General features: G+C 36.3%; 1 protein-coding gene across 5 annotated transcripts; it reads left to right on the plus strand.

Moving 5' to 3' along the window:
* LOC18776106 lies at window positions 315–13,934 on the plus strand. Of its 5 annotated transcripts, XM_020564380.1 has the most exons (26): window positions 315–712; window positions 799–863; window positions 1,254–1,524; window positions 1,776–1,842; window positions 2,015–2,165; window positions 2,845–3,012; window positions 3,706–3,804; window positions 3,932–4,138; window positions 4,241–4,342; window positions 4,743–4,973; window positions 5,295–5,375; window positions 5,555–5,641; window positions 5,725–5,910; window positions 6,002–6,142; window positions 6,921–7,013; window positions 7,728–7,799; window positions 8,120–8,237; window positions 8,908–9,080; window positions 9,990–10,074; window positions 10,629–10,751; window positions 11,381–11,487; window positions 11,590–11,667; window positions 11,747–11,842; window positions 12,257–12,352; window positions 12,443–12,626; window positions 13,307–13,934. In XM_020564380.1, the coding sequence occupies exons 1-26, from the start codon at window positions 532–534 to the stop codon at window positions 13,474–13,476; spliced, it is 3,432 nt and encodes a 1,143-aa protein (XP_020419969.1). In that variant the 5' UTR covers window positions 315–531; the 3' UTR covers window positions 13,477–13,934. The 5 variants fall into 5 exon arrangements, 4 of the variants coding, with proteins under 4 accessions (XP_020419969.1, XP_020419971.1, XP_020419970.1 ...); XR_002271806.1 differs by lacking the exon at window positions 13,307–13,934 and having other exon boundaries at window positions 12,270–12,352; window positions 12,443–12,559; XM_020564382.1 differs by lacking the exons at window positions 12,443–12,626; window positions 13,307–13,934 and having other exon boundaries at window positions 11,751–11,842; window positions 12,270–12,352.

Here is a 16,358-nt window from a genome sequence, read left to right on the forward strand (position 1 = left end):
AAGAAGTTTGTAGTTCAAGCGATTAAGAGTAAAAGATACAAAAATTTTTAAGAAAAAGCCATGCTAAGCTAACAACTCGATCCTTTATCAAATAAAAAAAGTTATTCCATTATCCATACGGTTATATTAAGAGATTGTTAGGGAAAATTTTGAATTCAAATATCATAATTATTCAACTATAAAAAAAAAAAAAATCTTCATGCTATACCTCATCGAGAGGTATATTTGAGTTGGATTTTAAAATTCAAAAGCAGGCAGCCAGAGAAAAAAAACATAAACAAAGACAAGGGGTCAACATAAAAATTATCAAAAGTCTGAGTCAAAAAGTATAATAAACCCAAAAAAAAAGACAAAAAGCATCTGCCGAAAGCAAGAAATGAAAAAACAACATTGTGGGGTGGGCTTCGTGCTCCTTTTCGCGCTCCTCCTCCTCCTCCTCCGAATGTCTGTCGTCTGAGCTGTCTCCTTCTCCCTTGGTTTGTTTCGTTGTTTGTCGTCACTGTCGCAAGTAGGAGGAGGTGTCTGCTAACGATGGAGCACCAACCTCTTTTGCAGCGATATCGCCGTGATCGTCGTAAGCTCTTAGAATTTCTCTTGTCGTCGTCGGGTCTCGTCACGGAGCTCCGGACCCCGACCGGGTCCGCCGCCTCGCTTTCCCACATCGATTTTGATACTCTCAGCGCCGATTATGTCCTCGACTGCGTCAAATCCGGCAATTCTTTTTTTCATTTTCCCGACAAAGTTCAGCTATATAAGTAAATATATTTTTGTCTAATTTTGTTATTGGAATTTGTTTAGGTGGAGTTTTGGATATATCTGAAGCAACCAAGAAGTACTTCCATGAATCTTCTTACCCTCTAATGGTGAGCATGAACACTCTGACACTCTTTTAGCTATTTCTTGAGCATACATACATAGGCACAGATAGTTGTGAAATTTTGATTCTTGTTATGGTTTGAAGTTTTGGTTTTGGTGGTGGTTCTGCTTTTGTTCAAGAACTGGGCCAAATGTGAGTGTTTTGAAAATGCTATGTTTAAGAGAGATTAAACATCTTCAGAAGATTTTCAGAAGCTGTTTGGCTGACATAAAAGTGTGATAAGAAGTAAAGCAAACTGACCCAAAACTCATAGAAGCTTGAAATGAATCTCCAAGTTTTTATTTTTCTTTACTGCTGCTAGCTCAAGTAGGTTATGTTTCTTCTGAAAAAACCATAGAATTCATTTTCGTTTCATAATGCTCTAACTTTTCGACAGATTCATTCCCAATTAGGCAATTCCTTTTTTCTACTTTCTGATCCAGAATTATCTGGATCACCTCCTCGGCGTGTGCCTTCTCCCATAAATGTGAACCGAACCTCCGAGAATGCATCAAGTTCATCCACCCAGATGGATTCTTTGAATGTTGAGGACATTGCAAAGGCTGGTGATTACTATGGTTTTAAAGATAGAGCCATGCTGAGTGCACCTCCGAAGCCTGTTAAAGATGTTACGAACATGTCATTGGGATTGCCTCATCTGAACACAGGTATGGGTTGCTTTGATTATAAAATAATGGCCCCTGCTATTTGGTATGGTCATTTCTGAAAGAATGTAATGAAATCAGCGTGTCCTCAAATGATAGTCAGACTCTTCTTTTTTAGTGATGAAATTATCTCTGTTCCACAACATCATATGGTTTTTTTTTTCTTTTTGCAAAAGATGTATATATTTGTATCCTGAAGCTCCGGCCTTTCACATTTTAAGTAAAACTGTAACGTAGCTTCAGAATTTTTGAAGGATTGTCGGATGATGACTTGCGGGAGTCGGCCTATGAAATATTGCTTGCATCTATGGCAACTTCTGGGTAATCTCACTTTTCTCTTTCTATGTGTGAGGGTGGTGAAACCCCTGTTTCTTGCATTCAACATATTTACTACTTTTCAGTTATGGCATTTTGAGATCTTGGTTCGATTTAGAATCAGTCTTTTACTCTCTAGTGCTCTCTTGTTGTCTTACTCTTTGTCTTCATGGAACAGGATTGTAATATGTTCAATTGAGGACAGAAAGAAGCAAAGGAGTTCCAAATTGCTGTCCCGATTGAAGAGTAGAAAGGATACAGCAAATGTGCAGTCTCAGCCTCTTGAAAGACATTTACAGCTCCTCAACACCATCCGTGTGCAAATGCAGGTAACTATTATTTTCTCCTCTTCACTTCTGAGCTGTACTTTTATGTGCTCAGTAAAGAGTGTCAGACTTTAAGGAAAGATGCAGAAAGCTTTCCAATTTGATGTATATTGTGGATATATCGCAGAATCCATGCCTGGAAAGTTGTTTATATATATGACGTCGAAAACTGAATGCACTCATAATCATCTTTTAACTAAATGCTTCACTTGAAGTCGTCAATTAATCTCTGACTTTGAATTTGAAGCAGTGTACTTTGACATGTCAGATATCAGTAGGAGTGTGGCTGGTTTATTTCATATACCAGAAAAGATATACGATGGATGTCTTACTCTTAAAATAGTTGGGTGGTAGACGTCGAAAAGTACTTTCTAATAAGTTGATGTGAGAGAGTATGGATACATTAATACGAGAGTCTAGCTTAAACCAGTTTGATTTGAAGTTATTCTTTCATAATTCTACCGCTTAAATAAAGTGTTTCTAGAAAGAAGGGGTAAAGAAAAGCTTATGCAAATATTTTTGCATTTCTGTTTGTGTTAATAATTTTCCATGACATGGCCCTGGTAGGGATGACAAACACCAACGTAGACAAGAAGGATATTTCTGTTTCTCACTCAGTTTTCCTTTCTTTCTTAGTAGTTCGACTATTCCATCTCAGACGCAATTATTTCTTCTTTTGTAGATTTCAGAAGCGATGGATGAGAGCACTAGGCAAAAGTTGATGCTGTTAGCGTCAGGGAGAACACGGGTGCAAATCGATGTTCCTCAAGTTTTGTTGGGGCTTTTAAATGGAACTTTTAAGTCTGATTTTCCAAATGAAAAATCTTATTTGCAATGGAAGAATAGACAGGTATGGTCAACTTTGGAATATTTTAAAAATGAATCCTTTTAATATCAAAACTGGCTAGAACAAATAGCTGGACTTGGTAAACTGTCATATTAGTCAGACACCTTTCACATGCTGTAGTTTGGCACAAAATTATTGACTAGGACACATTCTGAGTGAGACTGATATAATCCATGTACTTTCAAGGACATGCTGTAAACCTTTTACCTACCAGGCTCTGGAGAATGTGATACTGGTTGGGCTTGTGATTCCATGAATCTTAATACTCAAAGCATTAGCCCTGATAGTAGGGTAGACAAGTTGCCAAACTTAGTGTAAACATGCTGGCCTTACCATGGCTGTTCTCAGTTTGGGCCTTAGGTTGGTTGTTGGTCAAGAATATTAGAGCTGCCCTGATGTTAAAGGTCGATATATCACCATTTGGCATTGTCATAGCAACTTTAGCAGTAATGGAAGTTGTTTTTGTGGGATCTAGGCAATGTGTAATGGGTCCTGCCAGAATCTGTTCAGCTGGTTAATTGTTTAATCCAAAATACAGGGTAAATTTGAGAGGTTGAGGAATTTGATAATTGGTAAGATATCGACGTAGTTCTTGTCATGTTTGTGTTGTACTAAAGGACTTTGTTACCTTGTTAAATATAGAAAGGATCGTTTTACGCTTTGACTTAACAGAATGATTTTGTACTAATTTTGTAGGCAAGTATCTTAGAAGAGCTTCTCTGTTTTTCTGCTAATCTTGTAGCACACGATCAACAAGCTATTAAGCGCTCTCTAGCTGTGGTCAGAAATTCGAAGGTGTGTCCTTGCGAGTTTGCAGCAGTATAGCAACAGTTAATTTGACTACTTATTGGGATGCTTATTATTAATTTTCTTAGCTGTTTCCACAGTTTGATTATGGCCCTGATTGGTCTTGATGTTGCAGGAATGGGACTTTATGTCTCTATCTGAACGGGCAGAGGTTCTATCAGTTATCAAACAGGTGGCCTTGAAGTTTTCATCTCTTCCAGGACACTTCGGTATCCAAAGTGAGACCTATTATTGGACTTCTGGGTATCACCTGAATATTAGACTTTATGAAAAACTACTTCTTGGAGTGTTTGATGTTCTTGATGAAGGCCAGCTGATAGAGGTAGATATATCCTTGTATTAATTTCAGTTAAAGATCTTCTGTTTTTGTACTTATAGTTTTACTTTTGGTTGAAGCTCAACTCTGCTGCTTTCGTTCTTTTAGGAAGCTGATGAGTTCCTGATGCTTATAAAGATGGCATGGCCTACTTTAGGCATTACTCAAAAAATCCATGATGCACTATATGGGTGGGTTCTTTTCCAACAGGTATACATATTATCTTTTATGTTTAACATCTGTGGAGCATGTTTTGTGATGCAACTTTATAGATGCATTCTTCAATCATGATAAAATTATAGTAATCATTTACCCTTCTCTAAATCTATGTGTACTTGATCATGAATGTTAATTTTATAGTGCACGGGGTAAATTTAAGTAAAAGAAGCAGTAATCTATAGTATTGTAACTGAGCAAATGTCCTCAACAGTCCTGAATTCCATATATTGCATTTTGATGGCATCAAACCTTTTCTAATTTTTGGAATAGTAGATTGAAAGAATATTGCACCATTGTTGTTTAGGTTACCTATACCATTGCCTTTCACTTGCCATGTCAATACTAAGTACCATCCCTAAGCAGTTATCTGAGGCAAATTTCTGTGCTGAAGTTTGTTGCGACAGATGAGCCTGTGCTGTTGGAATATGCAACACTAGAGTTGCAGAAAATTATATCAGCTGAAGATGATGATGAGAAGTTGAGGCTATATATGACTAGCCTGTTATGTTCAAGGCAATGCAATGGCAGTGAGATAAAGCTTAGTTTGGTAGAGGCTGTCTTCTACTTGATAAGCATCTGGTCCGAGAGTAAATTGGAAGATTATCATCTGCATTTTAGTCAGGTTAATTTCTATTCTTTAACAGTGTTGTTATATTATATACCATTTGCGTTTAGGTTTTACTTTTACGAAGAGACAACTTGTTATATCTTGCAGCATTGTCTACAAGATGATCATAATCTTTATCATTGTTACTCAAATATACAAATGAAATGATAATAATCTAAACTTTGTAACTTCTTGTTAAATAATGTTGACTTATTTCATTTTTCTTTTGCATCCTTGGATGTCGTGTGCAAGTGAAATTTACATATTGAAAAAGGCTTGTAGAATGGTTTTGCATTTCCCGATATTTTCCTTCTAATTTTGAAATTTTTATTTCAGCAACCTTGTCACTTAAAGAAGGTATGGAGCTTAGTGTCAGTAGTTGGCATTCATACTTTCCGTGATGGTGGTGATATGAAGGTTAGCTTATTGTCAGGAGTTGGCATTGATACTGCTTCAATGGTCTAATATGGTTCTGCTTGTTGCTTGATTAAATATTTAACTACACACATTAGTTTTTGGATAAAGAAGCTTGGTGGTTGGATCTCAGTTGAATTTTGAACGGACAAATAATCTTATGAAAACTTTCATACTTGCAGTTGAGCAGGTTGAATATTCTCGATGAGGATCCTTCTACAATATTTGAATCTTATGTGAAAAGGTCCATTGAAGCTGCATACAGACGGGTGAGAGATGTTTGATTTCAAGTTTGTATAAGATTTAGTTGGCCTTTCAGTTTTGGATGACAGTTATTTGTTTATACTTTTAGGTAGCAAGTAACGTAGATCATTTATCCAAAGTGGAAAAGAAACATCCCTTAAATGTGCTTGCAAATGAACTGAGGTTGATTTCTGAGAGAGAGTTCAATGTGTTCTACCCGAAGCTATGTAAATTGTGTCCTCAATCTGTGATGATCGTGGCTATGCAATTGCACCGGGTTTATTGGGAAAGACTGGTCTGCTTTTGCACCTCTATAAATGAATTATCAATTTTCTTGCAGCCTGTAGGCTGTGAACTTGTAATTAATTTGTTGTATTAATGTGCAGAAATCATTTATTGATGGAGTATCATCTCTTTCTGAAGATGTTATATCAGTGCTTCCAGCTGCTCATTTATTGGATCAAGGCCTAACTCAGCTATATAATATTGGTAATGGAGCAAACAGCGGAGATCTGCACCATTATCCGGTTAGTTTATGGTTAATGTATTTATTTTTTAAAGTTTTTAATGTGAGGATATTGTATATTTGTTTTTTTAATTGCATCTCATAAATACTGTCGTAAATATACCGGAAACCAGAAAAAATATGCAGATGTTCAGTTCCATTCTTGTCTCTTTTTTTCTTTTGGGCAAGAATGCTGTTATTGTCACGTTTTCTGTTTGAAATGTATTTGGATTAGCAAATCTACTAGCTTAAGTTGTCACTTAGGTCTGTTAACTGAGTTTCTGAATTTCAATTGCGGTCGATGCTCAGTTTTATTAAAAAAATTATTTTGCTTTATTCTGTGATCTTCCTTATCTTTTTCTGATTTGTTTTCTGCTTGCATATAATTTTGTTGTACTGCTGATGATATAATCATTCTGTTCTGGGATTAACGCACATTGAGTTCTTTTATTCTCTATACATATTAATGACTTAATGGCTAGGTGATCATTGTGGTCTGTAGACTTCAGGAGCCTTATAGCATTCAATTCAATTTCTGCTGTTCATTTTGTTTGGTGATGGGTCCAACGTAAGAAGAAACTCAAGAACTGACAATGTCAGTTTTGAAAAGATTTGCATCATGCATGCATTTTAGAGCTTATGATTGTGATTGAATTTTTCTTTGTTATGTAGTTTACAATGTACCGGATTTGTTCTTGCGTTCTTCAGCTTTAGGTTTTGTTTTTTCTTAAATAATTTCTTCGGCTTTAATTAGATGAGATGTCAAAGAATGATCTGTTTGGCCTTTCTATTTTGGGCAGATTGGCGAGGTTGCTAAACCTATCATTCTTGATTGGGTGATTGCTCAGCATGCACGTATATTGGAATGGACTGGACGCGCGTTTGATCTTGAGGTTGGCTCTACGTGGACTTGGATGGTGTTGTTTAAAAATGCAAATTTAGTTTTTTCCTTCCCGTCTGACTAAACAGATGCACTAAGTTAACAAGGAAATATAACAAGGAAATAGTATATAGCTTATCAAACAAACTGATAGTGTGATTCTAGGCAACCAGTGGGTACAAGAAAGTAGATACATTGCTGCTTGATGATGTGTACAAATGCATTTGTCAGAAAATAATGTATTTACTTTTGATCAGTTGTCATGCTGATCAGCCTATAAGACACTTTAGCATGGACCTTCACATGTGCTTGTGCATGTGAGAAGAGAGCAGATGATGAAGGCAAGGGATAACTTGTTGAATTTTGTCTTTTATATATTTCCTCTCTTATTTTCCATGATTTAGCCTGTCCTATTCCTTGTGAAGTGTAACATCAACAATCCTAATTAGTTGGGATCTAGGATTAGTTGGGTTGCGCCATATAATTTTAGCAATATGTAATTATGTCAGCGCACAAATGAATGAAAATGTGCCTCCAAGTTTGAATCTGTTGGTAAATTTTTCTTTTTCTTCTTTCCCAGTTGTAGATAAGTTTGATATCTGATGTATTTGTTGACCATCTACTTGGTAACCACCTAACGTGTTTTCAAGTTTGGATATGCTTTAAGAAGAGGACGTCTTCTCTTTAATGCTTGGTACTTTATGTTTTAATTTTTTGGAATGTGCAGGAATGGGAACCATTGTCATCTCAGCAAAGGCAGGCACCATCAATAATTGAAGTATTTAGGATTATAGAGGAGGTACTTATAGCCAAAACATGATTTGTTGCATTTTATTGAACTGAGATCCAACTGTTTGCAATGTTTTCATGATATTGTGATAGAGGTTCACTGAACTGTCTTGACAGACAAATAGGTGGGAAGTTCAGAGAATGGAAGTTGTTTGATTCAGCTCTTTGCATTCTTTTTCTTTCTTCTTCCACTTAGAAATCTCCTTCAAGTTTCCTGTGATCGTTATATTGTCCCAATCCAGATTACTGTTCTAATTGTTTCTCTAAAAGTATATCTTATACCAGGTTTGATATTTGCTTCATTCCATTGTTTGTAAATCCAAATTGCAGACTGTGGATCAATTTTTTGGTTTCAATCTCCCTATGGACATCACACATTTGCAAGGTCTGTTATCTGTTGTCTTCCACGCCCTGGATGCCTATTTGCTGAAATTGCTCGACGAGTTAGGTATTACACATCTCTGCATACTAGTATAATTAATGGATTCATTTATTACCTTATATGCTTCCTTGACTTTCACTTGAAAAAAATCAATCTTAACATAACTTCACTATGGAATTTGATTTTGGTGTTTTGACTTATTTTCTTTTGTGGTTGGGGCATGTGTGAAGGCCTGGATGCTTGTTACTAGAGAATGATATAGTTTTATCTTTTTATCTCTCCGTTGACATGTTTTAAAGCATAATGTTGATACTAGAAAAATACCTTACAAAAACTTTCTGAATTATCTATCAAGTTTCTATATGGACATGACTTATCAGAAAAAGATTTTTAAAAAAAGCAAAAGTTTTGCTTATGGACACTGTTTGTGTAGCTGTAACTATAATGAGACGATTCTTCTGCCTGATCAGGCAAAACAAGAGAGTTGTACAAGATGTATTGAATCAACTCCATTCATTTGTGCCGAATTACGTGAGGCTTTTGAGAACTTGACAACTAAAACTTTTTGCTAATGATACCAGGTGTCAATATATATGTGTGTGTGTGTGTGTGGCTTGATGATACACAGTATATTTTAGTAAGTTTTGAGTCTGCATTGAGTGGACAGATAATTTACTGTTAGTCATTACAGGGAGATCTAGTTTCTTGTATTAACAGTCACAGTGCCTCCATGCAGTTGAGAAGAATCATTTATATCCATCACCTCCTCCATTGACTCGTTACAAGGAGACGACGATTCCTGTGATGAAGAAAAAGTTGCTGGAGTGTGTGCCTCTGGATGATAATGTGTATGACAAGTTGAATAGTTTGACAATACCCAAACTCTGCATCAGACTGAATACTTTAAAAGTAAGTGAATGTTGTGATTTATAAATACTTAAATAATCAGTTTATTTTTTGCAATTTGTATAAATAATTTTGCAGGAACAATTGAATCTTTTTCTCTGATGCTATAGTGTTTTTTCCTTTTATCTGATGCTTGTAATTTTCAAAATGGATCATGTAATTATGTCATCATTCATATCAAAATATTGAAGATTTGGATAGTTAGAGAAAGATTAATATCAAAGTTGAGTAGTAAGCATCATTCATAAGTCTACTTTAATGAAGTTTATTGGCCAAAAAGAGACATTTCCAGTTTATATTCGAACGCCTGGAGACAACAATTATTTGGGACATTTGAGTCCTTTGAACACAACGGAAGACTACAAGCCCAATTTTGATAATAAGACTGCAACCTGTAAGAGTGTGAAAATCTAGAAATATATTGGAATGATGAAGGTTAAAGTAGAGTCGTAATCCCCCCAAATTTAGTGTGCTGATGTTGCATGCATAGTATAAATACTGATTACAAGACATGGATGCAAGGGAGAACTGATATGAGGATTATGGGGGTGATGACAGACAATGATTTAACTCAGAAGCTCTATATTTTGATACTTTTTTGCCTTATAATATCGGCAGTTATTATTGTATTATATACCATCTTACCAAATCTGGTAAACTAATTTAAATGCCTGTGAAATATTTTATGTAGTAAGCTCAAGTCAAGGTCTTTAGAGGGATCATTTGTTACTCCCATATCCTCGGTTCTGATGATAGAACCTCAACTTTGGTATTTGGTATTGCAGTATAAGTTCTTGAGCCCATCTTGAAAATTGTTTGCATTTCATTCTTTCTCCCTTTTCCTTTAGATGGTGCTACTTTTGTTAATTATTTGAAAGAATACAATATACTGATATATGTTTGTTCCTGCAGTATATTCAGAAACAAATAGACATACTAGAAGAGGGGATCAGAAAATCTTGGGCACTTGTCAGACATTCTTCTGATAAAAAATGGGGTATGCTACTTTGTATATTGATACTCAGTGATGCCCTTTGTATCTATTGCAGTTAAGTTGTAGGTTTCGTGCTAGGTATAAAAGTTTCCTCATAAGGACAAAACTAGAATTTTGGCATTACAAGGGAAGTACTTACTATTATTGTGGTACTCTTTTTCCTTTTACTACTGTGCATAATAGCCATGGTGCTGACCTTGCCTAGTCTTTAATTAGGACAATGCTTTGCAAGATGGACCAACCAATCAACTGATTCTGGTTGGTGCTGTCACAGAAAAAGGCAGATCTTAAGACTTGAATGTGTCATGCTTTATCTGAACTTCATTCCTTTTTTTTCCACACAGAAGGTCCAATTGCTTAGTTAATGGATAATCAAGTTGAGGACATTATAATCACATGTAATATCATTAACAAGAGTTATGCCATAGTTAAACAAATGCTTTGTTTCCTTTAACTGGAAGATGACAAGCAAAATCAGAGTAAAATGACAATTTTCCCAAGTAGTACAACTGAATTGATTGATATTTGCACGCTTATGGTAATTTTTATTTGATCAGACAAGAAACAGTCTCTAGGAACCTCAACATGTAATGAGCAAGTTGATGAGCTCTTTGCCACCACCTTTGAAATTATCAGGGATACTGCAGCAAATGCTATCAGCAGACTTTGTGACTTTACTGGTGAGTTAGCTTTTTCTATCAACTCACTAAACGTGCTAATAATATGCTATCTAAATTTTGTATGTCTCATTTCATCCATAACATTATCATTCTTGTAATGGAGATATTTGTCTGCATAATTTGAAAGTCAGGTCCCCTCATTTGTAATTGTCCTTCTTCTGCTTGATTTGTGAAACATCACCGTGAAGCTATATCTACAGTTGGTTTTACTGATGACCAGGCAATGGATAAACCCTCTTACAGAAATGTGGCTACATTGAAGTTTGTTATACAATGACCAAATATGTGGCTTTCCTATACACATCTAGCAATAGGCTTTTATGCTTAGCTTCACTTGAAATTTTGAATAGAGTGTATGTGAATGTTAAGTTTCATGCTTCAAGGGAGGGGGTGATACTTGATGGTCTAATATAACTTGTTTGCCTAACCTGCTCTTGCTCACCATTCTGTATTATTATAATATTATTATTATTATATTTCTGTGAACTTATCTCATTGTCGCTTGGTGAAATTAAGGAACCTACTTAGTTTTCTCCATTAAAATAAATTTAAATGATATAAGTGTGCGGGTGTGCATGATGATAGAAGACAATTATGCTCAATCATGTTTGTTAAAATTCAATTTCTAGGTGCAAGAGTCGTGTTCTTGGATCTCAAGCATGCATTCCTTTTCGGTTTATACTGTGGTAATGTTGAAGGTGCTCGTTTGGATGGTGTTCTCACACATATTGATACTGTAAGATATTAATTTCTCTCTCTCTCTGTGTATAAGTTTGTGGTTATGGTTTCATCAAATATTGTCAAGTGGATTCTCTTCATCTTAGAGGCATTTTTGTAGGTCCTTGGTCATCTATGTGGTTTAATTGATGATTCTCTTAGAGATGTCGTGGTTTTAAGCATCTTTCGGGCATCACTGGTATGTCTCATTATTAGAAACTAATCTTCTGTGGCCCGTTTCTTGTGGTGGTTTTAATCTTGCATCATATGTGGTTTAGGAAGGCTTTGTATGGGTGCTGCTTGATGGAGGGCCTTCTCGTGCATTTTGTGATTCAGATATTTTACTGATGGAGGATGACCTTGCCACACTAAAGGTATGGTGCTCTGTCTCTGTCTGTCTGTCTGTCTGTCTGTCTGTCTCTGTGTATCTCCAACTAGCATTGAGACAAAATCACTCTTAATTCTTAGATGCTTAGGTAAACTTGTTCAGAAAGAAATGGTCAAATGTGTTGCCACTGACATTAATATCAAATTTCTTTCAAACTCAATGACCTAAGAGAAGAATTTCCAAAACTCTGGAAGTTGCACCTGTTTATGTCTCTCATGCTTGCGTGCTTAAACTTGAGCTCATAAACAAATACCACTTGATGTACATCCCTAACTTATGGAGATAGCTTGGGTCTGTAAGTACCGGGGGATGGTTTACACTCATACATACTCATTACTTTTTGTCAAAATACATAACCATATATTGGTTGCTAATGGAGCTATGCTGCTAAACTTCCTAGGAATTTTTTGTAGCTGATGGAGAAGGCCTTCCTCGATCGCTAGTGGAGCAGGAAACAAAATTTGCTGAGCAGATACTGAACGTGTATTCTTTTCAGGTTTGGTCTCTTGTAATGAGAATTGTATACCCTCTCTGTTGAACTTGAAAGGCTGAAACTGGAAGCATGACACGACCTCTGTTTCTGTAGACTGAAAGTATTATCCAAATGCTGATGGCTGCAAGTGAACAAATATCATCAGGCTTAGATTCACATGATCACAATCATGTGCGCTTAAATAATGCCCACACTTTGGTACGGATTTTATGCCACAAGAAAGATAGAGAGGCCTCCAAATTCTTAAAAAGGCAATATCAGTTCCCCATGTCTTCAGGTAATTTTTCCTCTCCATCTATTTCATTGCATGAAAGATAGGGTTCTAATGCAATAATATCTATATGCTAGTAGAGAAAGTGGGTTTTGGTAATTAAAACAAAAAGTTGGAAAAAGTGGGGATGGCGGTTTGCTCTATGTTATACTGGAACTCTGAGCCCGTCTTAGCATACTAGAGATTAACCTAAGAAGATCTCCACGAAGATTGTGTACAGGAGGAAGTTCTCCCGTTTAAATCTTGGAGGAGGAGCATGTTTACGTCATTGAGCAGCAAATATATTGTTAAAGCATTTGACACAATTGATTCTGAAATGATTCTTTATTTTTTAAAAGAATGTGCTTCAAGAATAATAATCAAACTATTTTATCTTCAGAATCACAAGAAACAGAAAAACTTAGTGGAAACATGGCTTGTAACTGTTCGCTTTTTATTTAAAATTTTTCTTTGAAGACATTATATTTCCAACTAACATCAATGTGATGATGTTTCTCTATTATGGTTTTCTATTTCTGGTTTAATAATTGAAAAAAAAAGGTAGGTTCCATAATTCTTGCTTCTGATATTTTATGGTCTAACCTGCAGCTTTACAACCGAATTTCTCTGGCTAGAAATAGTCAGTTTATATTAAACTCATGTCAGCATTTCTCTTTGCTTTTCTTTTTCCCTTTTTTCAATTGCAGAGTATGATGACACTCCGTCAAAGGATCCAACTTCCCGGTCACCTCTCAGATCAGATCTTACGAATCGAAGCACGTCGTTTCATTGGAACAAGATGAGTCCTACTAGTTTTAAGACATTTAAGAAGAAACTTCAAGATGCAACATCTGAAATCAGGAACGTGGCGTGGTAGTGTGCAGCAAGAGAACGGGCTGTAAGGCAACTTGTTCTCAAATAGATGCCGAAAGGGCATCGAGTTGGCTCTCCGGACCGGCAGAAGAATGAGGCACCGAGATTTGTGTGCAGCCAGCCAATTTTTGTGTTCCGGTATCCGTACAGCTTTATTGGCAAACTACCACCTCCATTATGATGCTAGCTAGTTTGTGCGTTAATTTATTCGTTGAACATAGGGGGACAAAACATAAAATACCAAAAGACTATCAGTTCTGTTATTCTGCAGCGGCCCAAAATTGGGAGATTTTAGAATAGTTTGTCCCTATATTGCGAGTAGAATACATTCCTAAAACCTTAAATCAAGTAATTTCGCACTAAAATCCAATTGCATGTAGCATCGAGGGAAAATATTCTCTTGTTAGACTGTATGGCGACATTCTAAAACCTCGAATCGAGTAATTTCCCACACTATGGCAACATAATCATCTTATATCTGTGAATCTGAACAAGATCATGTTGATATTCCTAATATTAGGATTAAATGTACAAATTGAGAAAAATAGAGAGCAGTATTTGTGTCAATGTCAATGACTCGATGTGATCTAATTTTGCACCTATGGCTACTTTCCATCTTCCACATGATATCATAATCAATTACACCTTTATGTTTTAAAATCAGCACTCATAATTTAAAATTAGAGTCCCGACATACTGTCCAGGTCTTCGGTGCAAAAAACACGCATCATCTCCAACAAGAGATCCACACTCAAGTACTACCTCAACTTTACTTTTTCTCTTACGTAAAATAGACTCCAGTGATAAAGACTTTATAACTCCAATGATTAAGAGCATTTAAACAATCTCAAATATTCCAAGATATGAAAGAATATGAAGAGGGGGTGTGTATTTTCGGAGGTGTAAAGCCACTTTTACTTCCTCTTCACATCTCCGGAGGTTGTAAATGTGGTTCTTGCAAAGGATGTAAAAAATGATGCACATGTGCATCTAAATTTGCATCTCACAATTGTGATGCAAATTTACAATCGTTTACACCTTTCCATTGCAGGTGATTCCGATTACAAATGGTGTATATTTAACATACACCTCATTATACAACCCTTCACTGGAGATGCAAATTTATAATAGACTTAATAATTTTCTCTTGCATTCAAGATTTTGTGTTGTATTCTTTCATTCCTCCGTCCGATGGAAAAAAGAGAATATTTTTGCTTACCACTTTAACTCCAAGTATACCGTCATTACCTTTCTCAACACTTGACATTTGTCTATGGGTATAATCATGATTTCACAAATACAAAATAAAGAATTAACTATAGTTATACCCACGGACATATGTCAAGTATTGAAAATAATAATGATGTATATATTGAGTTAAAAGTAGGAAGTAAAAATATTTCCCTAAACTCTAAAGAAAAAAGAAAAAAGGAATCTACATGATTGATGTGGATCTCATATCATGTGACATGGAGGGGATAAAACTTTGAGAAAAGACAAACACAAATATGGCCTCATGTGGGCTCTTGATTGCTTGAGTCACCATGGTAGTTGTGAATTAGATAGCCCATCACATTCAGAGCACTTTGATAAAATCATGGGATTTGAAATGGTTGTAGGTAAAGATGAGCTTACAGTTGCCATGGATTTACACTTGGGAGGAATGTGGAAGGATGATGCATGAGTGGTGATAGTTACCTAATTGGATTTTCATGAGTAGCTTTACTCACTTTATTTTCCAATACTTGTACTTGACAATCAGTGACAATTAGTGCTAGTTTGCTTTTTTGGTCCCCTAAATTAACACCTCTCTCCTTCTCTTTTTATCTTTTTCCTCTTTTTTCTTCGTAATGGTACTAAAATAAACAGTGCTTATAATGAAAGATAAATAATTTAAATTTGCGACATTTTTCAATATTTAAACGAGAAATACTAAACCAAAAGCTAAGCTAATTGGTACATAAAACACGCATTTTTTTAAAACTTGATCCAACGTCAATTAATGGAGTGGTGATACTCGCGCGTTGAGATACTCTCTCAATTTCTGGAAGGGTGCCCTTCAGAATCACACGTGGCCCATCTATGTGCCTCTTTGCAACCAAAACCCACGTGATCTAACTGCCCTTCACAATTCACAGAGCACTCACCCAAAGGGGGCAGTAGAGCTGTCACCGGCGTACCAATGACTGTGCCAGTGCCACACATGCCAAATGCTGGCGCATTGACGGAGTTTGTTTGCCCATGACCGCTGACCGGACCCAAATTTTCCAACTTCACAGAAAGGTTCACAATCCCATTGGTCCTGGAACCGTCTCTAGCCCGTAGCCGGTAACTCAAGTACCGTGCTGAACCGGCCGGCGGAAACCCAATATCTTGAGCAGAGATTTGGCACCAGCCCAACTGGGTCCGGCCCATTATGAGCCGCTTGCTGTAAAGCTGCAGATATATGCAAGAGTACCTGTTTGTGAAGAAACTTGTGTCCACAGGGACATGAAATTTGTCACCCCATGTAGGGTTGATACCTCCTTCATCATCCACCCCTGTGCTGTACACGTGGCACTTGTGATCACCGTTGGTGGTGGTGAGGGTAATGAAGGTTCTGATCTTGTTTGAGAACGTAGTAGGGGAGGTGGTTTTGAGGCCTTGGGCTGATATCACTGTGATCTCCATCTTCATCAGTGGCTAGTGATTGTACTCCTTCAACATGATGTTATTGAACTTGGCTTGGAGTTGATTGGTCTAATTATATACATATATATATATATATGAGTTTGTATATATATACATATATACATATATAATATATGTGAAAGTGTGTAGCAATAATAGGAAATTAAATATGAGAGAGAGAGAGAGAGAGAGAGGGTTCTTGGGAGCTTCAAAGGG

The sequence above is a fragment of the Prunus persica genome, chromosome G5 (assembly GCF_000346465.2).
Source record: "Prunus persica cultivar Lovell chromosome G5, Prunus_persica_NCBIv2, whole genome shotgun sequence".
NCBI lineage: Eukaryota > Viridiplantae > Streptophyta > Magnoliopsida > Rosales > Rosaceae > Prunus > Prunus persica.